The following is a 25,771-nucleotide window of genomic DNA, read 5'->3' on the forward strand; positions in this document are numbered from 1 at the left end:
CTAGGAGCTGTGCTCTGGAGGGTCTGCAAGGGAGAAACCAGCGAGGAACTGGATTCTGTGGGAGGAGAAGGAGAGGGACTGGAGAGAGAGGGAGAGGAGAGAAGTGGAGAGGAAAGGAGCAGGGGCCAGGCCAAGGGCTGTACTGGGGGGAACCACTGAGGACTTGGCTTTACTGGGGGATGGGAGCCAAGGGGAGAGGAGGTTATTGGGAGGGAGCACAGGGGAGTGTGCCAAGGTGCTCGAGGCAGAGATGGGTCTGTGCTGGTGGAGAGCCGGGAAGGATGGGGGGCCTGAGGGAGAGAAGCGGAAGCTTGCAGGGGGAAGGTTGGGGGTGGTGGGGGAGGGAGACTGGGTAACCAGTAGGAGGGGGCTGTGCTGGGGTGGGAATGCGCTGGGGGCGGCGACAGGGTTATGGTCAGAGAGTGCTGCAGGGGGAGAGGAAGCTGCAGGCCCTGGGATTGCTCCCCCACCCCTAAAGAGGAGGGGACCGTCGCTCATGACCCAGCCTCTTCCCTCAGTTGAAAGAGCCATCTATCTGCCTGGGTTCCTTGGCTGGGCTGTGAGCCCTTGAACCCTTGATGGGCCCTTGGAGGCAAAATTGGCTTTAGGGAGCAGTTGTTCCCTTTAGTGTCAACCTCGACCTGAAACTCAGGGTGTAGCCGTGGGAGAGAGCATTTGGTGCCTCACTGAACCAGCAAGGGCTGGGAGGGGACAGTATCCTGGTGCCTGGGGTGAAGTAGGGAGCTGTCCAGACATAGAGCGATGAGATCTTTGAGGGTGGGTCTTCAGTCCTCTGACTGCCTTGGGGGCTTCCGTACACTCCCATTTTTGTATGTGCTGGGGTGGCGGGGGTGGGTGAGGACCTTCCAACCCCTCTCCCCTACCCGCCTTCCCAGTGTCTGGGTGTTCCTTTGGGGGGAGGGTGGGCTTTAGGGTTTTTATATTCTCTGTCTTCTGCCAGAGAAGGAGAAAGAGAAGGAAGAAAGGGAGATGAGCAGTCGGCTGGTCCATTAACTGTGAGGCCTTCTGTTTTGTGGGTGCTTCAGCTACTCAAGCTCCCTAACTCCTCCTGCTTCTGGGGATCCTGGCATCTGAGGCTAGGGTGGGACATTCTGGGAGGCAGAGGACAAAGGTCTGCTGGGGACCCTTCATTCCTACTAGAGGAAGTGACCTCAGACACATAGGGGTGGATGGGACTGACCAACAGGCAAAGGCTGGTGCTCAAAGGGTGGCAGGGGAGAGTTCTTTCCAGGACCCTGGGCCTCTCCGGGTTTCTTGGCTTGAACTGAATCCTAAGAGGAGGGGCAAGGAGGGGGCACAGTTGGGGACCTCCCTTCTCCTCCAGGCTCTCAGTCTCTAACCAGGTCCAGCTGCTCCCTCCCACCCGCCCTTGCCTGTGACACAGACACCCTGACAGTGATACACACACTCCGTGACACCCACTTCGACGCACACCTACACAGGCACACACACACCTGCGTACACAATACACCTCCCGGCAGCACACCGCCCACACTCCCCACCCAGAGAGACTCTGTCACCTCACTGCCTGCCTGGGAGACCTCCCCCAAACACCCTGCTCCCCTCCACGCCCACAGGGCTCCGGCTATCCACTGCCCAGCCCCCGCTCTCAGATGTGCAGCCCCCCAGGCAACTACTCACCTTTCCAGATTGACAGTCCTCTCAGGCACACCTGTACCCGTTCTGTATACACCTGTACTTCGTGCACGCCTTCACTCCCTGGACACTCCCTGTCCTTCCCAGACACCCACTGTTCCCAGGTGTACAGTGCATGCTCGTACATTCTCCCAGATACCCCCACCCCCCATACACGTGGTTAAACACCACGCGTTTGCCTCAGTCCTAAGCACTTGGCCCCAGACCACACTTATGCTAACATACCCTTTATGCCGTGGCTCACCCCCTAAGCCTCTCTCCCGTTTCAGTTCTCTCTCTCAGACTTTCTGATCTTTGCAGGCTCACAAAGTCTCAGCAACCCCAGGCTGTCCTACCCCTCCCGGCCATTGCCACCATCCTTCCCTGTCTAGTCCAGCTGTCAGCCACACCTGGCCGCCTTCAGCGCCTTCCCTTTTCTGGGTGCCCCCCCCACCCCCCAGCATTAATCCTTACACACAGGGGCTTCCCACCCCTGCCTGGCACTGGAGACACACTGCCCATTCATTCACAGCTCCGGAGCCCAGCCCCCGCAGGCTGCCCCCACCCTGCCGCTCCATCTGCCTGGGTGGCTTTCCCGCCCCGGCCCCTTCTACACCCTTCTACACTGTCAGGCTTTGTGGGCTCTCAGAGACTCGTTCCACAAATAATCCGGAGCACACGCTCTCCGGTGTGCACCCAGCACCTCATCGTTTACAAAGTCGTTCTCAGGCTGCAGCCACCGTTTACTGTGGTGGGAGGAGCGGGAGGACACAGGAGCTCAGCTCTGCCCCTCGGCGGGTCTCAGTTTCTGCATCTGCAGAATGGGGCCTGCACATCTACCTCACTGGGTTGTTAGAAGACTGGGTGGGATAATGATGATGCAAATAGTAAAAAGTCCAACTCTTATTTCGTGTGCACCTAACTGTGTACCTGGCTCTGTGCCACATGGGCTGTGGACTTTCCTTTATCTGATGTATGGGTCAGGCCTGGTGAAACCCCCCAGTAAACAGCGGCTATTTTTATCATCATTATCATACCCCCTCCCACACACACCTGCCTCTGATACCTTGAGGAATAGTCCCAGTCACCTCAAGCTTACTCACACGGCTGCCTCTGGAAACCATCTGTCCCCGCTGCATTGCTGGGGTGTACCCGCCCAGGCCAGGGCCCCCCCCCAGCTGCGTACAGCATCAGGGTGCTCAGTGCACGCCCCTCCCACGGCCGGCCGCCCACCCGGTGCTCCCAGGCACCTGCGCTCCGCCCCCTAATGCAACGAGTCATTCATTCACACCTTGGTCACCGGCCCACCTTTTCCCTCCGCCCCCCACACCCGGCAGGCAGCCCTGCCACGCAGAACGTGAGCTGCCAGCCTTGTGCCCCGCCCCCTTCACGCTTCTCTCCAGGCACGCAGCAACCTGCTCACGGGGCCTGCAAAGACACCCACCCACTCATGGGTGCTGGTAGATGACCCCCACTTGTCCTCAGACCTATTCGTGCATTCTCCTTCCTTTCTAGGCAGGAGGGAGGAGGTCACAGGGGGCTCTGGGGTCAGACAGAACTAAGTCTGACTCTCAGTTCTGCCTCGATGACCTCTGTGACCTTGGGCCAGTCCCTTTCCCCATCTATAAAAGGGGGCAGAGATAATACCTGCCTTGCCTACTTCCCCCTCTAGGTCCTGATGAAACTACACACTTGTAGTTTTGCAAACTGTAAATGCTGAGGCGAACAGTTTAAAAAGTAATCATTAATACCACACATACTTTTTCATACTTTATTCTACGCTAGGTACTGTTCTAAGTGCTTAACATATATACATATGTAAACATTTACATATGCACATATATTAATTCCAATTTTGACAACACTATGATTATCTCTATTTTACACATAAGGAAACCCAGGAACTGAGAGTAACTTGCCCGAGGCTAGAAAGGGGGCAGAGCTGGCGTGGAACCTATGCTTCAGAGCCAGTTCTTATAACTACTGGCTGTTTTATTTTTGCTGAGGTCGTGGCTGCAGGTGGACATGCCTGGGGGGTTTCCCTCGTTAGTTCTAGGCCATCAGGGCTGGAAGGAAGAAGCTGCAAGTGAAAGGTGGGAACTGTTCTCAACCCACCAATCCTAAGGTTTCAGGGAAGAGAGGGGACGCTCCCCAAACATAGTCTGTATTCCAAAGGGACTTCGGGGGTCAAGAAGTCTGAGGTGCCTCTCCCATGTGCTCTGAGCACCCCCTTCTAAGCATCTCTGAGCAGTAGTCATCCACCTCAGCTCACACACCTCCACAGACGGGGAACTCACCACCCCCAAGGCAGCCTACTCCACGGGTGTATGGTTTGGATTGCCAGCAAATTTTCCTTTAGCTTGAGCCAAAAATCTAACTCCACCTCCCCGCCCCCATAACACACTCTTCCCCCACCTGTCCATGGGCTGCCGCCTTCTGGGCCACCAGGATGTGTATAAACCCAGCTCTCCCTCCCTGGAACCTGGGGGAGGCCCCTGTTGCCTCACTCCCAGCTGGCATGAGACGGAGCTGGCGTGAGGAGAGCCAGAGGGAGGCCTGGCATTCCCACGGCTGGAGGTGTGTGTGTGTGTGTGTGTGTGGTGGTATGGGTATGGCCAGAGAGGAGGCTGGGCTGTGTGGATACTGGGAGAGGGGGCGGGGCAGCAAGTGTAGATGGTGGTGAGGGTTCACGGGCCATCTCAGACCATTTGCTTATTTTGCACTGGTGGTGTGGGAGCAGAGGCCTTTGGTCAGGCAGCACGGCCCAGGGTTGAAGCAGTGGGTACATGCAAAGTTTCCCGTAACTTTGGTTCTAGAAGCACCTGGTATGGAAGGCCAGGAACTCTGGTTCTAGGCCTGCCGTACTGTGTGACCGTGGGTCAGTCATAGTCCCTTTCTGAGACTCTGTTTCCACCTTCTGAAAATGAGAAGGGTGGAATCCAGGAGCTCCGAGGTCCCTGTTTTTCAGTCCTAGGGGCTTGGAGTCTGGGGCACTTGCAGGGAGCAGGGTCCCTTGTACAGGCCAGATGTGAGAAGGGACAGCTCTGAGCCCCAGACACTGGCCCTGAGGCCTGTGGACAGTGCAGTGAGAAGAAAGGCCACAGGCTTTGGAGCCAATAGCACACTCACCCACACGGTGATGCTGGGCAAGTGAATGCATCATTTCACACTCAGTCTCCTTGCCTTAAGCCTAGGGTGATGAAACCACCTCCTGGAACCATGGAGATTAAATGGGACAGTCCACCTGTGCATGATGCAGAATGGGGAGCCCCAAAAGTGCTACGTGCTATAGTGCAGCCCACATGCTACACTGGCACTGGCCTGGTCTTGGGAAGATGAGGAGGGGGTTGCCCAGCTTTTGCGGTCCCAGAAAGAGTCGCTGGGGTAGGGGGGAGATGCAGTGGGGTAGAGAGTGGCCAGAGGCTTTGAGCGCAGCCTAGTCCCTCAGCCGTCACTCCCTCCATCTCTGCTCACCACTGGCCCGGGGGTGGGGGTGGGCAGGGTACAATCTGTGGGTAGGGGACACCAGGGAGCTAACAGGGTGCAAAGTCCTGGGATTACACCAGAGAGGGCAGCTCCCCAGAGGGACAGTGGCTCTGAGCCAGCAGTGGCTGGCAGCGCACACTGCACTGACGTCAGGGAGTGGGCAGGATGTCCCGGGGCTGCACCGGCCGGCATCCCTGAACTAGCAGTGGGCACTGGAGCAGTTGACTGGGCCTTGGGGGGTAGTGCCTGGACACTGCTGAGGGCTACTTCCATTGCAGGGAGCACTGCATGAGCCTGGCAGAGGGGCCACTGCCCTGCGCAACTCCAGGGAGCCCTATTTTCCTAATGCAGTTGTGCAAGGCGATGGCCCTGGCCCTTGAGAGAGGAGATCTCTGGAGACGAGGGTTGTGGCTGAGGTCAGAGCGCTGAGTACCAGGAGCTGAGGGAGGTGGAGCATAAAGGAGAGCCCTGGGGGGTTAGCAAGAGAAGACCCCAAGTCCTGGGAGAAAGTGTGTGCTGACGGCTGGGTCAGCAGAGGCCTGGGCACTGGGACCTGGCAGGGGAAAGGAACCACAGGGAGTAGCAAGTTTCTTGGTAACTGTGGGGTGGGTTGGGGTGAGAAGGACCCAGGTGTCCACTTAGCTCACCCTCCTCTAGGGGCTCTCGCTGATTTCTTAGTACAAAACTGCTCTGAGGACCCGGAGACGGCTGGGGCTTCCTCCTGGCCCCCGGCACTGAGCCAGGCTGGCCTGTGCTGCAGAGCTGCAGGCTGTGGGGAGAATGAGTAATGAGCCTTGAGGGGCTGCAGCCCAGACCCTGCCCCTCGCCCTTGGAGGCGCTGCCCCCACAGCTGGCTCCCAGGCACCGGCCGGAATGCCCTGACACCCTCCCCACACTCTCCCTCCACATCCTGACATACACACAGACTTGGTCCAGACTGACCTCCTACCCTGCCCCCTACCTTCTCAACTCCCCCCCCAGGTAATGCTCCCTCTGGCTCTGGGCTCTCAGGGACCCAAGGCTGATCACCCAGTCTCTGGAGGCTTCCCGAGCATCCTGCACTCTGTGTTCCTCCAACTTACTGGCGGGGAGGGAGATCCTGCCCCTAGCCTACTTCAGCCATCTCCTAGAGGGCAGGGGGAGAATGACTGGGGGACCAAGTTGGGGATGGGGCAGGGGAACGAATCCCCTCCCTCTCCCGAGCTGGGGAGAGTGGACAGCAGCACGAAATCGCATTCCCTCCGCCAGCGGAAATCAATAGCTAATTAATTCCCTCCCCAAAATAGTGTCTGGAGGTGGCAGGGATGGGAAGGGCTGGAGGGAGGCAGGCAGAAGCCAGGAGAGAGGGAGACCCTGGGCAGGGGAGAGAAGGAGGACGGTCATTCTTCTGGCCACCAGGGCCAATGCCTCTGGCTGCCCCTTAAAGAGAAAGGGTGGGGGGAGCTTCGGCCTGTCCCTCCTCTAAGCTTGAGGGATACCCCTCCTCTGCCTTGGGCTGGGGATGGGATGCGTGCATGCGTGTGTGTGTGTGTGTGTGTGTGTGTGTGTGTGTGTGTGTGTTGGGGGGTGCGTGTGAGGGCATCAATCAGGCTGGGAGCAGGTGCTGCATTTAATTTGATTGGCTAATTAGCCCGCGCATGTTAATTATCCCCATTACCCAATGAGGAGAGGCAATGGAAAAGCTATATATAACCCCGACAGTGTTTGTAGGAAATAGGCAAACCCGGGTCTCCTCCACCCTTGCTGGGGAAGAGACAGCCCTTGGAGGGGCTGGGGCAGGCGACTTGGGTCCCTGCTGGGGCCTGTGGGATGGCTGGGTGGGCTACAGTCTCAAGGAGTCAGATGGAAGGAACTGAGGGCTGAGCTCAGGGAGTCCCTTAGATGGCTCCCCAAACACTACCCCCAGCCTCCTGAGGCTCATCTCCCCAACCTGCCTTCTGCACACATGCCACTCCAACCATCCCTGCCCTCCTGTGACTCTCTGCTCACCCCCTAACTACTGTTTTTTTAGGGGAGCCTTAGCATTCTTTCCTTTCATACCGCAGCTTCTCCCACATTGCTCTCCTCACCCCATCCCTCCAACCTTCTCCCTCTAGAGGCCACCCCACCCTCTTTTGGTTCCCACCTCCCCTCTGAGCTACACCTGTCTCCTTCCTGGATCTAAGTCCCAGTTTCCTAGTGATTGGCTGCATGACCTTGGACAAGTCCCCAAACTTTTCTAAGTTGTTTTCCCTAATGGGTAGTGAGAATAAAGGGACTTCTCAGAGTGATTAAGTAAAATGACATTTGTAAAAGTGCCCAGCATCCAGGGCCTTTGACAAATGCACTGTGAATTTGGAATTTAATTTTCTTCCATCTTTCTTTTCCTTCTCTTCCATCAGACCACCTTTCTCCTCCATTACTCTTCCACTGCTGTCATTTTTCAAGCATTTCCTCTCCTTCCTCTTTTTCTACCCCCCCTTTAATCTTTTTCCTGTCTCTTCCTAAATTCTGGCTCCTCCCTGCTTCTCTCCCAGGCTTCTCCTCATCTCCTTCCCTCCCTCCCTCCCCAAAATAAAATCAATGCAATATTCAGGAGGGTTGTTGGATATAAATAATTACGACTCAGAGTTTAACGAGATGCAAATTCCCCTCCCCGTTGTGGGGTATAAATTGCTCTCTGACAGCCTGTTACAAGGGTAATCATTTCAGAAAGGCAATTTTATGCAAATGAGCCTGCATGCCTCCTGTTGGCTCCCCCAGCCCTGGTGCCCTGGGGTGGGGGTGAGAGGGTAGTGTGGTGAAGACAACCCAGGCACTAGACCAGACCTGAGGCTGAGGCCTGGGAGCTGGAGGTTGAAGGTGAAGGATCTGCAGGCTTGGGGCCTCACTAGGGAGGGTGAGTGTGGTTTGGGGGGAACTGAAGATATGGCGGCAGATGCCTATGTTCTTGTATGGTGGGGGCTTGGATCCTGCTTTCTGGCTGGCTCCCTGCTCCAGTCTCCCCCTGCCCCCCTTCTCAGCCTGGTTACTCAGTGATACTATTGATGAATTGGCATTTAATTAATCCCAATGAATTATTTAGCAACTTCATTATCCAGCATCAGGGGCTGATGAGGGAGAACCTCAGCTGGAGGAGGAAGTCATGCATAGTTTTGGGTGGTTCAGAGAAGAAAGGCGCTGGAGTCACCAGTAGCCAGTTCCTGGGCCTCACCGCGGGAGCTGGCCCTGGTCCTGACGCTTGGGTGCTTTGGGAGGGTGAGGATCTGGGGAGCTGGGTTGGGTTCCCACCGAACTCTACTGGTATCACTGGATGTGTGTGTCACCTTCCTCCTCACATCATCGGGTCGCAACCAAGTAACATCCCTAGTGAGTGCCCCCCCCCCCCCCAAGTATTGGGCTTCTAGTACCCCCGCCAACGATGGTGTCTCCTGGTCAGGGTCAGCTCCTCAAATTGGGCGCCTCCTAGTGTCACGGAAGAAGCCAAATACCGTCGCCCCCCCCCAGTAACCCTTTCCTCTCTGTTCTCCCATAGGCATCCCTCTCCCATCTTCTGCCAGAGCCCGTGGCGGGGGAGGGGCGCTACCGCAGCCACCCGGGGGAAACCGGCACCTCGGCCTCTACGCCTTGCCCCACGGCCGGGCCCATGGCATTGTGAGCCCGCCAGGAAGTCCCGCTCGGCGCGGGGGGCGCCCGGCCCCCTCCCCGCCCCATGCACCCGCGGCTCTGAAGCCTGAGCGGGGCCGGGGGCCGGGCGGGCCCGGGGCCGCCGGAAGCATGGCGCGGCCACCGCCGCCGCCCCTGGTGCTGCTGTTGCTGGCGCTGGCGGCGGGCGCCGGCGGCCTGGAGTTCGGCGGCGGCCCGGGCCAGTGGGCGCGATACGCGCGCTGGGCGGGCGCGGCGAGCAGCGGCGAGCTCAGCTTCAGCCTGCGTACCAACGCCACGCGCGCGCTGCTGCTCTACCTCGACGACGGCGGCGACTGCGACTTCCTGGAGCTGCTGCTCATGGACGGGCGCCTGCGGCTGCGCTTCACGCTCTCGTGCGCCGAGCCCGCCACGCTGCAGCTGGACACGCCGGTGGCCGACGACCGCTGGCACATGGTGCTGCTGACCCGCGACGCGCGCCGCACGGCGCTGGCGGTGGACGGCGAGGTCCGCGCCGCCGAGGTGCGCTCCAAGCGGCGCGAGATGCAGGTGGCCAGCGACCTGTTCGTGGGCGGCATCCCGCCCGACGTGCGCCTCTCGGCGCTGACGCTCAGCACGGTCAAGTACGAGCCGCCCTTCCGCGGCCTCCTGGCCAACCTGAAGCTGGGCGAGCGGCCCCCGGCGCTGCTGGGCAGCCAGGGCCTGCGCGGGGCCGCCGCCGACCCGCTGTGCGCGCCCGCGCGCAACCCCTGCGCCAACGGCGGCCTCTGCACCGTGCTGGCGCCCGGCGAGGTGGGCTGCGACTGCAGCCACACGGGTTTCGGCGGCAAGTTCTGCAGCGAAGGTGAGCCCCGGGAGCCGCCGCCGGGCGCGAGGACGAGGGGCTGGGCGTGTCCTCGGGGACTGCGAGGGCGGGGCCAGTACGTGAGCTGGGAAAGAACGTGTCCCTGTGAGGCGCGGGCGGGCGCCGGGCCTCGGGACGCGTGAGGGGCCGGGGCGACCTGCGGGTAGGCCTGAGGGGTCAGGTCCTGTAAGGGGCTGGCGAGAGGGTGAGCGTCGGGCGCGTGAGAGGCTGTGGGTCCGGTAGCTGAGGGAATGAGGGGCGGGTGAGGGCCCGCGGGTGGGGTCTGGCTGGGCGGAGCCTGCGGGGATGGGAGCGAGGGCTTATGGGCGGGGAGTGTGGGAGCCAAAGGTCCGGGGTGTCGTGAGGGGCCCTGCAGGGCGGTGGGCGGGGTCTGTGTGAGTGTGGCCTATGGGCGGCCAGGGCGAGGCCTTGTGGGCGGAGACTGTGGAGGTTGCTGAGGCTTCCTGGGCTCGTGAGGGGCCCTGCAGGGCAGTGGGCGGGATCTGCGAGAGGTCGGGGGCGTGGCTGGGCCAGGTGGGCGGGGCCCGTGGTGGCGCCCGCGTCTGAGGGTCGGCGGGTGAAGGCCCTGGCAGGATGGCCGGTGAGGCCCGGAGTCTGGACCTGACTGGATGATGAGGGGATGCGGGAGAGGGCGGTGGGCGTGGGGAGGAGGACGTAAAGGCGCGTGCCAGGCGGGTGCGGGTCAGGGGGCCTTGGGAGGCTGTGACTGCCCCAGGGGGGCGGGGACTGCAGGCGCCAGGGCCCCTTGGAGAGTGAAGGACTCCTGAGGGAAGGGGTGGCCGAAGTCGCTCAGCTCTTGACTGAGGCAAAAATGGCCGATCGGTTCCCGCGAGGGACTGGGGGCCGGGGCTTTAGTGTCAAACCTGGGCGCCCCTGGCGTGTGAGTTTTGGAAGGGAGGTGACTGGGCCGGAGAGGGTCTTTCGGGCAATGGAGTTTGGACTTGAATGTGGAGTGTGGACTTGGAAGGGCTCTGGCAGGTTTGGAGGAGGCAGAGAGATGGGCAAAGTGAGGGGCACGTGGCCATGGGGCCCGGCCAGGCCTGTGATTTCAGTGGGGACGAAAGAGGGGGACCTCTTTTACTTCGGTCCTGCTGGGGGTCAGGGGAGGACCCCCCCTCAGTTTGGCCGGCTGGGCATGTGTATCCCCTTCATCTCTTGTCCAGGGGCATGGGTTTCCTGAGCAGGTGTGTGCAGACAGACATGCTTGCCTCTCTTGGCTACTCCTAAAAGTTGTGGGCCCCTCAGCAGTTGTGTGTGTGTCCGTGTCTCTCTCTTTCTCTCTTTAAGGGGAACAACCCTAGGAATGCTTTGGGGGTGGTGGCTGTCCTTGTGCATATGTGTCTATGTGCGGGTGAACACTTTTAGGAGGAGCTGAGTCTGCAGGCTTGGCCCTGGGTCTGGGAAACCTGAACTTTGCACAGTCTTTTGGATAGTGCACCTGTAGTTGTGGGCGATGAATTCATGAGGCAGGTTTTTGGGGTTTTTCTTGTTTATGTTTGTGGGGTTATTTGTGCAAGGCTGTGCGATGTATTTACAGAGAACTGTGTGTATTAAGTTAATCTCACACCTTCTCACCTCTCCTCCAAGAAGTTCAGGTGCTCCCTAAGCTGTGAATGTGTGACTGTGGGCATCTCTTCACACAGAGGCCTGTGCATCTGGCCGTGCATAGTTGTGTGTGAATGGGTCTGTTTGGGTAGTGGTGTTTATAGATAGAGGTCCAGTGCCTAGGGCACAAGTGTGAGAGTAAAACACGTGTGACTGTGTTTTAATGTGAGACCTCAGTAAGACACGTGGGACTAGGAGGGATATTTCTCTCTGGGACTGTAACCTGATTCCCTGGTTTCTATGAATTCCCCCACTTCCCCCTCCCCAAGCTTTCCTAAAAAAAAGAGGATGAGCCACCCTTCTACTTTGACAGAAGGGAAATTAAAGCCACAGGGAAGTTGTAGTAACTGGTCTCACTTGGCTAAATTGGGTCTGTGTGTATGAAAAATGCAGCCAGAGGTGGTCTGGTCAACCAGAGTCCTTGTATCCATTCCCGGAAAGTATTTTTCCACCAGAGATCCCCAGGGAACCAAACAACATGTGTGCATCTGAATACAGGTTGTGTGGTTGTGGGTTTAAGATGTGTGTGTGTACCGGTGTGTTAGAGGGATGGTTGTGTGTATTATATGGGTATGCTGAATGTGTCAGGTGTGCTGGGGCTGTGAGATATGGCTGTTTGTATATCTGACCCATTGTGAGGTATGTAATGTGAGGGTGTGTGAGATTCATATAAGAAAGGGAAAATGGGTATTGTTAAGTGGGTGTCAGATAGTTGTTAGGGGCTGGGGTGCTTCTCTGTGTGTGTGTGTGTGGTATCTGTTGGGAGAGTGGTACTTTGTCTGTGATAAAAGGTCAGGGATTCTGCCTGTATTCATCTCTCTATCACCTCATATAGTACCAGACACTTAGTGGGTGTTTGAGAAAGATTTGTGGAATGAATGAAAAGATATTAATAAGCATTTGAGAGAATATGGGCTTGGGAGTAAGGCTGTATGTGTATATGAAAATATGTACATTTATTTTCAGATATATAGTGTGAATGGGCATAGGGCTTATAAACAGTGATTACTGAGGATGCCTCTACAGGGGCAGTAGTGGTGCCATGAAACCCCCTCCTTCCCCTCCCCCAACCTCATTCTCTTTCCTTATATTTGTTTCTTACTTCCTGGGAAGCTTCTGTAGTATAGTGTGCTCGCTTATTACACTCCAGTACAGTCTCATCCAGCCGAGGAGAAAAGGCATGGGTTCCCACTGTGGGGTCCTGGGATGGGGGGAGAAAGATATCAGGGCCAGTCTCCAGGCTTCCCTGGAAGGTACAGTCACTTCCTTGTTCCCTGCCTCGAGTGGTCCCCAATTTTCTGAGATCAGGGACATTTTAAAAAGTCACAGCACCCCTTCCAAAGAGTAAATACTATTTCTATATTGGTTTGTTGTGAAAATAAATGACCGAAAGCTGCTGTGAATTCAGGAAAGCTTTTAGATGACTCTGACATTATGCATGCTGTCGTGGTTAATAAAATATGTATCAGAAAAAATGGTTTTAACTTTAAATTTGAGACGTCCCAATCTGTCTTCAGATAATGTATGATGGATCTATGAGCTTGTGGATCCTTTGGAATCCCCCCTGCCTTCCCGGGGTCTGGGCCTCCCCATAAATGAGACCTCCATACTAGGAAATTTGTTTCTTTTACCCTGGGGTCTCGCCACAGGTAATTGAAGAAGAGATCTGAGTATAAGTAATTGAGAGTCTGTGTACCAGCTGCTGATTATGATTATCTGTGAAAGCTGTGATAGAGTCTACTGGGGCTGTTCAGGGATTGCATGTGAGCCCTTTCTTTGAGTGTGAAGGAAGCTCTGAAAGGTGACGAAGGAGACCTGATGTGGTATGGGGCACAGATGCGTAGTGTGCTGGGTCAGATGTGTATGTCTTGCTCGGGGGAGGAATGTGAAACCAGGGGTGATGTGCGTTCTTGCAGGGGGGTAGACACGCGTGGCTTGTGTGTGTTTTGTAAGTTTGTTGGCATTCTAATTCAACAGGTAGTTATCGAGGCCTCCTTGTGCAGGAGGCTGAAGGGGAGGCAGAGATGAATCAGAGGACTCCCTGTGCTCTGGGAGTTGACTGTTTAATTGGGGAAACAGGCAAACAAGCAGGACAATGTAGTGGTTACAAGCGCAGATTCTGCAATCAGACTGCAGAATTAAATTGTGAGAATTAAACATGCTAATTCATGTAAAGTACTTAGATCAGTGCCTGGCACATAGAGAGTACTCAGTAAATACCAGCAAAAAACAGTGCAACATAGAGTGGGATATATGCCAGAGAGATGCTGTGAGGCAGTGGAGCTCAGTGGTTATACCACAGACTCGGGCGGCACAGATCTGGGTGTGTAGCTGTCTGACCCTCTGGGCGTGTGACATCACATGCATATGTGACTGTAGATGAACTTTCCCTTATCTATAAAATGGGGATAAGCATCCTTATCTCTTAAGTTTGCTGTGAGAATTGAATGAGTGTCTGGTACATCATAAGCAGTGAATAAATAGTAATTATGAATACAAGGAAAGTGCTATTGGGGTTTTCAGAAAGGTGAGCATTTACAGGTTGAGGGGGGATCAGCAATGGGTTTAAAGAAAGGCATACCATTTAAGATTGGCCTTGAAAATGGAGTAGTAGAAAATTAGGTTTGGGGTCATTCTGAGCGAAAGGACTGGGAAGAACCGAGGCTTAAACATGGAAGAATGCAAGTCCTTTGGGTAGAGGGGCAACAAGTGGAATCCAAAGCAGGAGAAGTGGGTTGAAGCCAGATCTTGGAGAGTTGACCAAAGCCATTCAACTAACACTTACTGGGTGCTGATAGTGTCCAGAGTATTGGCAAATGGAGCCATAAAATATTTTGGAGCAGGTTGATGAATAATGATATAATAATAATTCATTTAGGAAGCATGGACTGAAAGGTAAAATGGGTTATAGAAGGCAAGTTAGGTGGTGGAGAAATCATTTGGAAGGGTATTAGAACAATCAGGAAAGGAGTATTGTAGCCCCTGGACCTTGGTTGTCTTGGGGAACGGTGAGGACAGATGGTGGCAACTTTGATGGCAGAGGTGGCTGAATACCTTGGCTGGGCCCGAAGCTGTGGGTCTCTGCTTCCTGGATGTCAGGAGAGGCGAGGCGTCACAGATGAAGAGTCAAGTTTGCTTGGTTGGAACGTTGGTGGAGGGGTGTTTTAGTTTTTTTTTTTTTTTTATTAATTAAAAAAAGAATTAACAAAACAATTAGAAATCATTCCATTCTACATGTACAATCAGTAATTCTTAATAACATCACATAGTTGCATATTCATCATTTCTTAGTACATTTGCATCGATTTAGAAAAAGAAATAAAAAGACAACAGAATAAGAATTAAAACAATAATAGAAAGAAAAAAAAACAAAAAACAAAAAACCTATACCTCACATGCAGCTTCATTCAGTGTTTTAACATAATTGCATTAAAATTGGGTAGTATTGTGCTGTCCATTTCTGAGTTTTTATATCCAGTCCCGTTGTACAGTCTGTATCCCTTCAGCTCCAATTACTCCTTCTCTTTTTTTTTTTTAATTAACGGAAAAAAAGAAATTAACCCAACATTTAGAAATCATACCATTCTACATATGCAATCAGTAATTCTTAACATCCTCACATAGATGCATGATCATCATTTCTTAGTACATTTGCATCGGTTTAGAAGAACTAGCAACATAACCGAAAAAGATATAGAATGTTAATATAGAGAAAAAAATAAAAGTAATAATAGTAAAATCAAAACAAAACAAAACAAAACAAAACAAAAACCTATAGCTCAGATACAGCTTCATTCAGTGTTTTAACATGATTACTTTACAATTAGGTATTATTGTGCTGTCCATTTTTGAGTTTTTGTATCTAGTCCTGTTACACCGTCTGTATCCCTTCAACTCCAATTGCCCATTATCTTACCCTGTTTCTACCTCCTGCTGGACTCTGTTATCAAGGACATATTCCAAATTTATTCTCGAATGTCTGTTCACATCAGTGGGACCATACAGTATTTGTCCTTTAGTTTTTGGCTAGACTCACTCAGCATAATGTTCTCTAGGTCCATCCATGTTATTACATGCTTCATAAGTTTATCCTGTCTTAAAGCTGCATAGTATTCCATCGTATGTATATACCACAGTTTGTTTAGCCACTCTTCTGTTGATGGAGATTTTGGCTGTTTCCATCTCTTTGCAATTGTAAATAACGCTGCTATAAACATTGGTGTGCAAATGTCCGTTTGTGTCTTTGCCCTTAAGTCCTTTGAGTAGATACCCAGCAATGGTATTGCTGGGTCGTATGGCAATTCTATATTCAGCTTTTTGAGGAACCGCCAAACTGCCTTCCACAGTGGTTGCACCATTTGACATTCCCACCAACAGTGGATAAGTGTGCCTCTTTCTCCGCATCCTCTCCAGCACTTGTCATTTTCTGTTTTGTTGATAATGGCCATTCTGGTGGGTGTGAGATGATATCTCATTGTGGTTTTGATTTGCATTTCTCTAATGGCCAGGGACATTGAGCATCTCTTCATGTGCCTTTTGGCCATTTGTATTTCCTCTTCTGATAGGTGTCTGTTCAAGTCTTTTTCCCATTTTGTAATTGGGTTGGCTGTCTTTTTGTTGTTGAGATGAACAATCTCTTTATAAATTCTGGATACTAGACCTTTATCTGATATATCATTTCCAAATATTGTCTCCCATTGTGTAGGCTGTCTTTCTACTTTCTTGATGAAGTTCTTTGATGCACAAAAGTGTTTAATTTTGAGGAGCTCCCATTTATTTATTTCCTTCTTCAGTGTTCTTGCTTTAGGTTTAAGGTCCATAAAACCGCCTCCAGTTGTAAGATCCATAAGATATCTCCCAACATTTTCCTCTAACTGTTTTATGGTCTTAGACCTAATGTTTAGATCTTTGATCCATTTTGAGTTAACTTTTGTATAGGGTGTGAGAGATGGGTCTTCTTTCATTCTTTTGCATATGGATATCCAGTTCTCTAGGCATCATTTATTGAAGAGACTGTTCTGTCCCAGGTGAGTTGGCTTGACTGCCTTATCAAAGATCAAATGTCCATAGATGAGAGGGTCTATATCTGAGCACTCTATTCGATTCCATTGGTCGATATATCTATCTTTATGCCAATACCATGCTGTTTTGACCACTGTGGCTTCATAATATGCCTTAAAGTCAGGCAGTGCGAGACCTCCAGCTTCATTTTTTTTCCTCAAGATGTTTTTAGCAATTCGGGGCTGTTTTAGTTTTTTTGGTTGTTAAATCAAATACCATGCAATAGGTTGGCTTAAACAATGGGGATTTATTGCCTCATGGTTTTGAGGTTAGGGAAAGTCTAAATCAAGGTATCCTATCGAGGTGATGTTTCTTCGCAAAGACTGGCCTTCTGGGGCTGGCTGCTGGTGATCCTTGGTTCTTGCCTCTTCTGTTACATGGCAGCTCTGGGATCAGAAGAGGTGGCCAAGGATGGAGGTGAAGAGAATTGAGCACAAGACTTCAGAGGAGCATACAATTGGGAGGACGAAGAGGTAGAGCTGCTGACACAGGATAGAAGGAGTCTAGAACAAGAAAAGAACTGGGATTGTGCAGCAAAGGGAGGAAAGAGAGGGAACTAGTAGAGGGTGAAACTGAGGCTCAGCTGGGGGAAGGTCTGGGCTCTGAGCCTTGAGTTGACTCCAGTACTTGTTCCCAAGCCAAGTACTGCCTCCATGAAGGAGAGCGGTCAGCAGTGACCATTGATCCCTTGCCTTTGATTTACTGGGATTACACTAAAGGACAGTGTTTCACCAAAACCAGTAACCATCCTACATTCTTAGAGCTGCTGTTTCCCCTGTAAGCTGACATGTGATGAGGGTGTCCCTGTATTTGTCAGTCAGCTGTCCCAGCACTGAGAGGGGGTAGTGGAGACAAATCAGTAACTCTCAGGCTTCCCGAGCCCTCAGAGAGGAAGTTTCCCTGGACAGTGGGGGATTATCCCATTAAAACCTAAAATACACCAAAATATAAGGTGTTTCAGGTGAAAATCTTCCTAAAACATGTTCCCTCTCTCTCTGCCTCCCTGAGCGTGCTGTCTGGAGTGTGAGTTAACCTTTTCTCGATGACTCAGGGTGGCTATGGTTCCCTCGGGCAGCCACCAGCTCTTAGCCCTTCATTAAGGCCTGGCTCTGCATGAAATGGTCCCTACCTGCTGTGCCTTGGAGTTCTTATATTAGCTTTTTATGGTTTTTCTATCTCCGCCCTTAGGAGGAGTTGTCAGGTAACATCTGTGTGTGTGTGTGTGTGTGTGTGTGTGTGTGTGTGTGTATAAGCTTGAAATCAGCCTTCCCAAGCAGTTTAGAATTGTGTGCCACTAAAAGTGAATGGACTCGGCTAGGGCCCAAGAGGCTCTCTTTTGAGAGTTTTTGAATGCATTGGTGTTGTATGTCTGTTTTGTCTGCTTAGAAGTTGCTCTTTTGTGTGTGTGTGTGTGTTTTCTTTTGTTCTAGTTTTTCATAATGCATCTGCACGAATCCTGAGTTCACTTTAGGCCAGATAGTATGAACTCTGCCCTCTGGGGGCTCACTGATCCCTATATGTGTGAAACTTGAGGAACTGAGATCACTTGAGTGGAATCTCCTTGTCAGCTCTAACATTCAATACTGGAGGTCTTATAGTTTCTGCTATTTTACGTGACTCCAGGCAGAGGATGATGACTGCTCAAGGGAGCAGGGTAGAGAGTTAACTGCTTTAAGGATCCAGAGGGAGGTAGATGTTCCCCAGTAAAGCATCCTGTTGCCTGATAGGTAAGAGCATAGTTTGAATCCTAGTTTTGCTTCCTGGTAGCCATATGCCCCTGGATGATTTCCATCGTTCTTCAGCGTCCTCCTCTGGGAAGTGGAGGTAATAATGCAGCAGTAAGGACTGAATGAATTAATACATGTGGCAGGCACTATTCTAAGTGATCAATAAAAGCGTTGGTGATCAGAGAAGGCTTCAAAGAGGCGGTGAGAGTTGGCACCATCCTGAGGGATGAATGAGCGAGATTTGTAGAGGGGGAAGGAAAGGGAAGGGTTTTCTAGTTGGGAAAATAGTCCAAGTGAGGACTTGCAGGCATGTGATGTGAGTGTGTCAGGGATGGTGGGGAAACCAAGACCACTGCAACTTTGTGGGAGATAAAATCAGACTTGCACACTAAAGTCAGCTTCTGAAAGTCTCGACTTCCGGGTCAAGAGTGTTACCCATTGGAAGTTTTAAAGCCAGACAGATCTGTGTTCAAGTTTCAGTTCTCTCCCTCATCAGTGGTGTGTGATCTTGGATAAGTTGCTTTCACTTTCTGAGCCTTGTTTTTCTCATCTCTAGAAGATAGGATAGGTGAGTAAATGAAATGAAGCCTGTGAAGATCCAGGCCCACTCAAAGTGCCCAATATCTGATAAGTGTTATTTTATTATTCATTCAACAAACATGAATGCCTGTTTTTGAGCCAGGAACTGTGCAAGCAGTTGGATAAAGAGAGATGAATGAGACAGTGTCCTTGCTTTTGTCTATCTCACAGTCCAGTCAGGAAGCAGACATGTAAACACAATTGCAGTATAGATTTGATAAGCGACATAATAATAGAATGTACAAAAGAAGAATGACCAGCTCTGTCTGGGAGGTCAGTTCAGAATGCGGATGGAGGTATATTGACCTGGGCCTTAAAGGAAGAGATGACTTCCTCAGGTGGCTTAGGGGGAGAGGATGGGGATTGGGAAAGGTGTGTCAACCAGAGGGAACAGCATGTGTAGAGATGCAGCAGATGAGGGACACAGGAGGAAGTTTGGTGTGGCTAGGGCTAGAATTGTTGCAGAAAAGGAGGGTGGAGGGAGGCATGGTCAGATTTTGAACAGACTTCCTTGAGAAGATTGAACTGTATTCTGTAGGCAACAGGAATAGTTTCAAGCAGCGTAGTGCCATGGTTGGATCCCTAGGGTGGTGTTTGGGGTCTGAACTGTAGGGTGAAGACTGGCTATTGGGGGAGAAAGTTGAGATCTGGGGAGAAGAACTGATGTGGGCTTGGGACTGAGACGGGGGTGATGAAGGGATGGAATGGATTTCTAGGAAACCATTCAAGGCTTGAGAAGAGGGAACCAATAGGACCTGGTGATGGGTATGAAAAGAGAGCAGGGCTGATTTCTGGGGGCTTAACCTGACTGGGGAATACAGGCAGGAAGAAAAGGCTTAGGGAGAAGGGTGATGAAGCCATGTTGACTTTGTCAAGAGTGAGATGCCTTTGAGACATTCAGAGGGAGCTGCTCAGAAACAGATTGCATATAGAGGTCTGGAGTACAGGAAAGAGGCCTGTACCAGAGTCCCTGGGAAGTTCTGAGTGTGTGTGTGTGTGTGTGTGTGTGTGTGTGTTGGTCACAGCAGTATTTAGTTAGGTCTCTCGAGTGCTGGGGCCAACAGAGCTGGGCTGGGGACTGGCAGGCAGACAAACCGGGAAGAAGCTCTTGCAATAAGCCAGATGTGAGGGCCTGAACGTGTAGGCTGGGATGCCCGAGGACCGCGGTGGGCAGAGGCAAAGGTGATTTTGGGCTCCTGGGCAAGTTTCTTCTTCTGCACGAAGGAGAGAGACCATCCCACCCATCCCTCTGGCATTGCTGGGAGGCTGGTGCGGGATGATGCGTGTGGATGGCTAGTGCTGGGCTGGCACACGGCTTCATCAATTCCCGGAGCCTGGCAGAGGGAGAGCCACGTAGTAGGGGCCCCATAAGTGTTTGTGGGAAGCAGTGCCTATGCCAGCTGCAGGAAACAGTACCTATGCCACCAGACTACTTTATAGTCGGGGAGGAGATGGGAAGTAGGTTTCAGAGGTGGTGTTTAGGTGTCCGAGAATTGTCGAGTAATTGCTGAGCAGACAGTTGGGGATCCAGGACTCTTCCTCAGGGAAGAGGTTGGTGCTGCAAATTCAGGTTTGGGAGCAATGGCCAAGGAGAGTAGGTAGAAGACAGAGGAGTGCGAAGGGCAGGGAGGAGCCTGGAGGGGTCTGTGTGACAGGCAAGGACAATAGGTGGATCAGCAGAAAGCAAAGGGCAGCAGAAGAAAAGAAGAAAATGAATCTCCAGGTACCATCTCTCAGAAGCTGGGGGAGGGAGGACTCATGCAGGGGGGCAGACGACCTCGGCCACTTCACCTTCCAGAGCATAGCATGATGCACGTTTCTGGCAGGTGGAAATAATTTTTGAAATATCTGCCCTGTTGGATTACCTAAAAATCACGGTGCCTCCTTGTTTACACAGGTGTCGGAGAGATGATTGTACTGCCTGACCCGGGCCTTTGCACACTGGGGCCAAGGAAATCTCCTTACAGGGGTCTCTGCTTCACAGATTTTCCTTAACTAGCCAGCTCCCCTGGTAAATGCCACCCAATTCAGTTTGCTTAAGAAAATCATTCTGTACACAGCTTTTTGGGGATGCAGCTGTCTGGTAAAAGAAGCTCTGTGTTATATAGCAGCATGTCTAAAAACATGTGACTATGCAAAGGCTGGTTGGTGTAGGTTTAGGAAATGGGATGTGGTATATGTTCAGCATGATATTTGCTACTGAAAAATGCAGGAAGGTAGTGGCAGGTGTTTGCGACTAATAGTACCTCTAAAATTATGTGTTAGATCACGGTGTGGGTTTGATGTTTGCATGCAGCCTGTGTGTATGCGTTTGTGTCATGGGGGTGGTTATAAGGTAGGATAAATGACAGTGCTTGTTTTTGGAATATAGCTACCTCCCCTAAGAGCAAATGAGCAAAATGGGGTTGAAGGTAGGAGGCGATAAGTGTGCGTTAGTGGGTATTGAACACAGCTGGTGTGTACATGGGTGTACCTGAGGCCTGCATGTGTGTGTGTGTGTGCACATCTCCCCATTGGGTTTAAGCCGGCAGGTCATGTTTCTCTCTTCTTGCCTCTTGCTTCTTCTCAAGGTTCCCTGGAGGTGGGATGTTCAGAGATGGGGAGACTTGGTCTTAGAAAGCAGACCTGTCGGGGAGTTGTAGCCTAGTTGAAGGAACCGCCTCCACCCTGGTTCCTTCCTTCAGTCTTTCTCTCTTGACCATCTGAATGAGCCCAAGGCTAGGCCCAGGCAGACTTCTAATAGGTGAGGGGCGACATGGCCTTGGGACTATGACCCACTGAAGCTTGACCCCTCCCACCACTGAAGCCCGTCAGGCTGTGAAGAAGACCCTGACCCTAAACTCCTAAGACCAGGGCTAGCAGGGGCCTCAGAAACTATCTAGTCCACTCCTCTCGTTTTCATAGGAGAGGAATTGGGGGCTCAGAGGGGCGAAGTGACTGGCATGGAAGTCACACAGGCCTGCTAACTTAGGGCTCTCTGCATACCAATACTTTTTCTCCCCTGGGTGGGTGGGACGGTTGGGGATGGCCAGCTTTCTGGGACCAAGGGCTTCAGGCATGAGCTGCGTGAGAGATAATATGCATCGCCATATTTTGGAGTGCCTGTGTGTGTCAGTGTCACTGAGTATGTTTGTCTGTCTTGGCGAATCCTGTGAGAAAGTTACTGGTGTGAGTGTGCAGGGGGAGGAGCCTACCTGAGGGAGACCGGAAGCCTCCATCCTGGCCTGCCTCAGGTTTTCCATGTGACCAGGAGTGGCTACTTCCCTCCCCTGGGCCTCAGTTTCCTGAAACGTAACCTGATGGTTGGTGGGACGTGTCGGGGGCCCTCCCAGTGCTAGACCCTGACTCAGGGAATTACTCTATCCCTGTCTGGTCCCCAGAAAAGATAGAATTGCTCCCTGAGATTTGACCTTCCAGGTTGGGTGACGTGTGTCAGGGCCTAGGGTGGGCCTGGGGACCTTGGACCCGACCCACCCCTCTCCTTGGGTACTCCGTCCCTGGTACAAGGATGCTAACAGCCTTCTTTTTTTTTTTCTCCTTCTCTCTGCCTCATCCCTGCTCTCCATTTTGCTGGTCTGTAGAGGAGTACCCCATGGAAGGTGAGTGATGCCTTTCAGTCACGGGGGTAGCGAGCCTTTCGCTGTGGGGGTCCTGTGTGAGGGTGTGCTGTTGACCACCTCTAAGAGCCCCCTCCCCTGCCCACTCTGGGGTCCTCTGGGGAAGGATGGCTGGGTTCCCTCTTCCTGGTTGCCTTGGCCCCTCTTCTCATCTGCTCTCTCTTTATTGGTGTTTTGGGGGGAGCTGTCAGGCAAAGGGCAGGCCCTCTGCTTGCGTGTCTTCGCTCCAGTCTGCCTGCTGGCCTTTCTTCTTCCTTGAAGGAGAGGGAGAAGGAGACGTTAGGGAAGGGTGGACAGTGGGGATGGAGGGTTTGGGGCTGACAGGATCCAAAGTGCCCAGAAGTGAGTGGGTGGACGCCTTTTTGCCCAGCCTTACGTTCGAACTTAGGAAGGCGATGGTTAAGCCCTAGAAGCCTGTGCATGGGTAGAACCCTCTCTGGGCTCTGGCGCTCCTGCCACAAGGGGTCTGGAGTGTGGGTGGAGAGTGAAGGTAGAGGGTAGGGGGCTGGGGACCCAGGCCAGTGGACTGATAGATCCAGATGATCTGCTTTTCGCTCCAGCCTGAGGCTCAGGGGCGGGGCCGGGAAGGCAGTCTGCCTTTCTTGAGAGTTTCTCCGTCTGTTTTCTTGCCCTTTCTTCTGTGTGGTCTGCCTTCTCTCTCTCTTCTCTGGTTTTTGTCTTTGCCTCTCTTTTCTCCAGGCCTCCATAGCCGGGCCTCTTTCTTTGTCTCTGTCCTTCCGCAGGCTCCCTTGGGGTTTCTGTCACGCTTTGAACCTCTCCCTCTAGCATGGATTTTACTTGTTTCTTTCCCTTCTTCTGGGGAAGAGCGAGGTCAGGGAGAGGAAAGATAGGGCTGGACGGCGTAGGCTTGAAGGCTGAGCTCACAGGGCCGCCGTGGAGAAGGCAGCAGTGTGGATGTGAGCCCCAGGTTCTCTTAGAGAAGCGGAGGGTGAGGCACAGGTGAGTCATAGGCTGGGAGATGCCGTCTCACCCCCACCCTAGGAGTGGAGGCCCGTACTGAGGATGCGGAAGGGCTGGGAAAGAATAAGGACAAGAAGCTGGCTCTGAGTGGGGGGCTGGGATCTGTTTTACCTTGTGGTGTCCGTGGTTTGGCTGGTCTCTCACCCTGGGATGTCTCTTCTCCATGGGTGTCCATGGGTCCTATAGTCCCGGAAGGCAGGCACCCATGTGTGTAAGTGTCTGTGAGCACAGAGAGCCGCTTGGCTCTCCCAGTCTGTTATGTGTCTGTATTGTGCCTTTGTGCACATCTGTTGATAATATGCTGGTGTGCATGCAAGATGGATTGGGGTCTGAGTGAGTGTGGATGTGCCGTGTCTGCTTTGATGGGGCCCACTTCTCTGCGTGCCTCAGTAGGCGTGTCCGCGTCTCTGTGTCTCTGCGTCTGCGGCTTTGTGTGTGTTTGCATCTGTGTCTGCGTCTTCCCTGTCTGGGTCTGCATTGCTCTGTGTCAGTGTTTACCTTTGCATGTCTGTGTGTGAGAGGGAGTCTGTGTGTCTGGGTGGATACAGCTTTCTGAGAGCTGGAGATAAGATTTAGTGCTGATGTGACTTTTACTTGCTCTTGATGCCACGTCTCTTCCAGAACAAAGGGAGAGATGAAGGTGGAGGAGAGATCCGGAGAAAGGGTGGAGGAAAGAGGCTTGGAGGGAGGAAGAAGGAGCAGAGAGACAGGGGTAGGAGAGGGAGGTGTAGGTGAGGGTAAGTACAGAGGTGGAAAGAGGAAGGGCTCAAACGGAGGGAGGGCAGCAAAAAGGAAAACAGAGAGGAGGAGACAGAGAAGCAAGACAGGAAGTCTGCTGGGGAGAAAAGTGACCTGGAGATAGGAGGGGGGAGAGAAAGGATCATTCTTTTCTCAGCCTGTGGGATGGATAGGGACAAGAAGAGAAGCTGGCGTTTGGAGACAGGTGGAGAAGGAGCCATGTGCACCCCACCTAGCCATTTATTTGGGGTGACATGGTGGCCTTCAGGGTTTAACACGGCGCTGTGTGTGTTAGTGGCTCTGCAGGGATGTGTATCTGAGGCTGTGTGTCTGTGTGTACTAGGAATGGGGTACAGCTGTGTGCCTCCAGGTGCCAGGTCTGCATGTGTGTTTTGGTGTTGCTCTATCTCATCTCCTATAATTCCCCTCTCTCCTAGTTTCCTAGGGCTGCCATAACAAGTTACCACAAACTAGGTGGCTTAAACAACAGAAGCACATTGTCACACAGTTCTGGAGGCCAGAAATCCAAAATCAAGAGGTTGGCCGGGACATGCCCCCTCTAAGTCTGTAAGGAAGTGTCTGTCTCCTGCTTCTCTCTTGGCTGTTGACAATCCCTAACCTTCTCTGCCTCAGTCAAACCTGGAGTTTTCCCCGTTGACTGTCTGTCTGTGTCTATATAACCCTCTTCTTATAAGGTCATTGGTCATATTGGGCTAAGACCCACACTACTGCATTATGACCTCATTTTAACTTGCTGAGTTCTCTCTATAATGACCCTATTTCCAAATAAAGTCATATTCTGTGGTATTGGGGAATAGAGCTTCAACATTTCTTTTTTAGGGACAAAATTCAATCCATAAAAGTTGCCCCCCACCCCCCCACCCCAAACTCCTTCTTATATGCAAAATACATTCATTCCATCACAACATCCCCCAAAGCCGTAAGCTGCCCAGCACAACTCTAGGTCCAAAATCTCATCAACATCAGTTGCGGGTGTGATCCATCCCGGGGCACAATTCCTCTCCATCTGGGGACCTGTGAAATCTTGGAAACAACTTATCCGCTTCCCAGGGAGACAGGCTTAGGATAGACATTTCCATTCCAGAAGGGAGCACATTGGGAGGGAAAAAGGGGTCCCAGGTTGGGACTTGCATGGGTCCCAAGCAAGTCAGAAACCCAGCCGTGCAAGTTCTATTAGATATCAAGACCAGAGAATCATCTTCTGTGACGTGATCCTCTGCCCTCTGGGGCTGCTAGGGCTGTGATCCCACCCTCACCAGACATTGGGGTGGTGGCCTGTCCTCTCCAAACACCTCCCTCTTGGCTCAAGAAAGTCTTTTCTGCCCTTGGAATCACTCTTCCTTCATCTCCTCCTGTCTCTCTCCCTCTCAGTCCAGGTTAGCAGTGTTTTTTCCTGACATAAAATTCTCAAAAACCTTGCTGGTCTTCTATGCAATTCCCGAGGGGTCCAAGCTATCAGATGAGAGCGTCCACCACAGATCTTTCCTGGATAATTACGTCTCCTTCCTGACTTCTGCTGGGATGGTTGAATGGATCCATGGTTCCCCATGCCTAATCTTTTTAGCAAGCTGTGGTCCAGCTACACCCTTGGCCCTGTTTCCATCTGCTATCTGGATAGGTCCAGAATTTTCCAAATCACCAAGGGCTGGTTCCTTTTCACCTGACAGTTCATTCTTCAGTTGCTCTCTTTCCTCTCCCGTGTTACCATAAGCAGCAAGGGGAACTCAGGCTGATCTCCCACACTTTGCTTGGAAATCTTCTCAGCTAGATATGTAAGCTTGCTGCTTCCAGGTTATGTCTTCCACCTGACT

The 25,771-nt window shown here is 52.5% G+C and overlaps 1 protein-coding gene across 8 annotated transcripts in view; it reads left to right on the forward strand.

Annotated features, from left to right (window-relative positions):
- The first annotated feature begins 10,144 nt into the window (after positions 1-10,144).
- The window catches only part of NRXN2 (neurexin 2), a 100,032-nt gene continuing 84,405 nt past the window's right edge, over positions 10,145-25,771 (forward strand). For 5 of the 8 annotated variants that reach the window (XM_077115834.1, XM_077115838.1, XM_077115836.1 and 2 more), the window contains exons 1-2: positions 10,145-10,211; positions 22,185-22,202. In XM_077115834.1, the coding sequence (XP_076971949.1) occupies positions 10,205-10,211; positions 22,185-22,202 (25 nt within the window). In that variant the 5' untranslated portion in view covers positions 10,145-10,204. The remainder of the gene's footprint in view (positions 10,212-22,184; positions 22,203-25,771) is intronic. The other 3 variants (XM_077115835.1, XM_077115837.1, XM_077115839.1) reach the window with 1 other exon arrangement.

This window comes from Tamandua tetradactyla, chromosome 9 (genome assembly GCF_023851605.1).
Source record: "Tamandua tetradactyla isolate mTamTet1 chromosome 9, mTamTet1.pri, whole genome shotgun sequence".
Taxonomy (NCBI): Eukaryota; Metazoa; Chordata; class Mammalia; order Pilosa; family Myrmecophagidae; genus Tamandua; species Tamandua tetradactyla.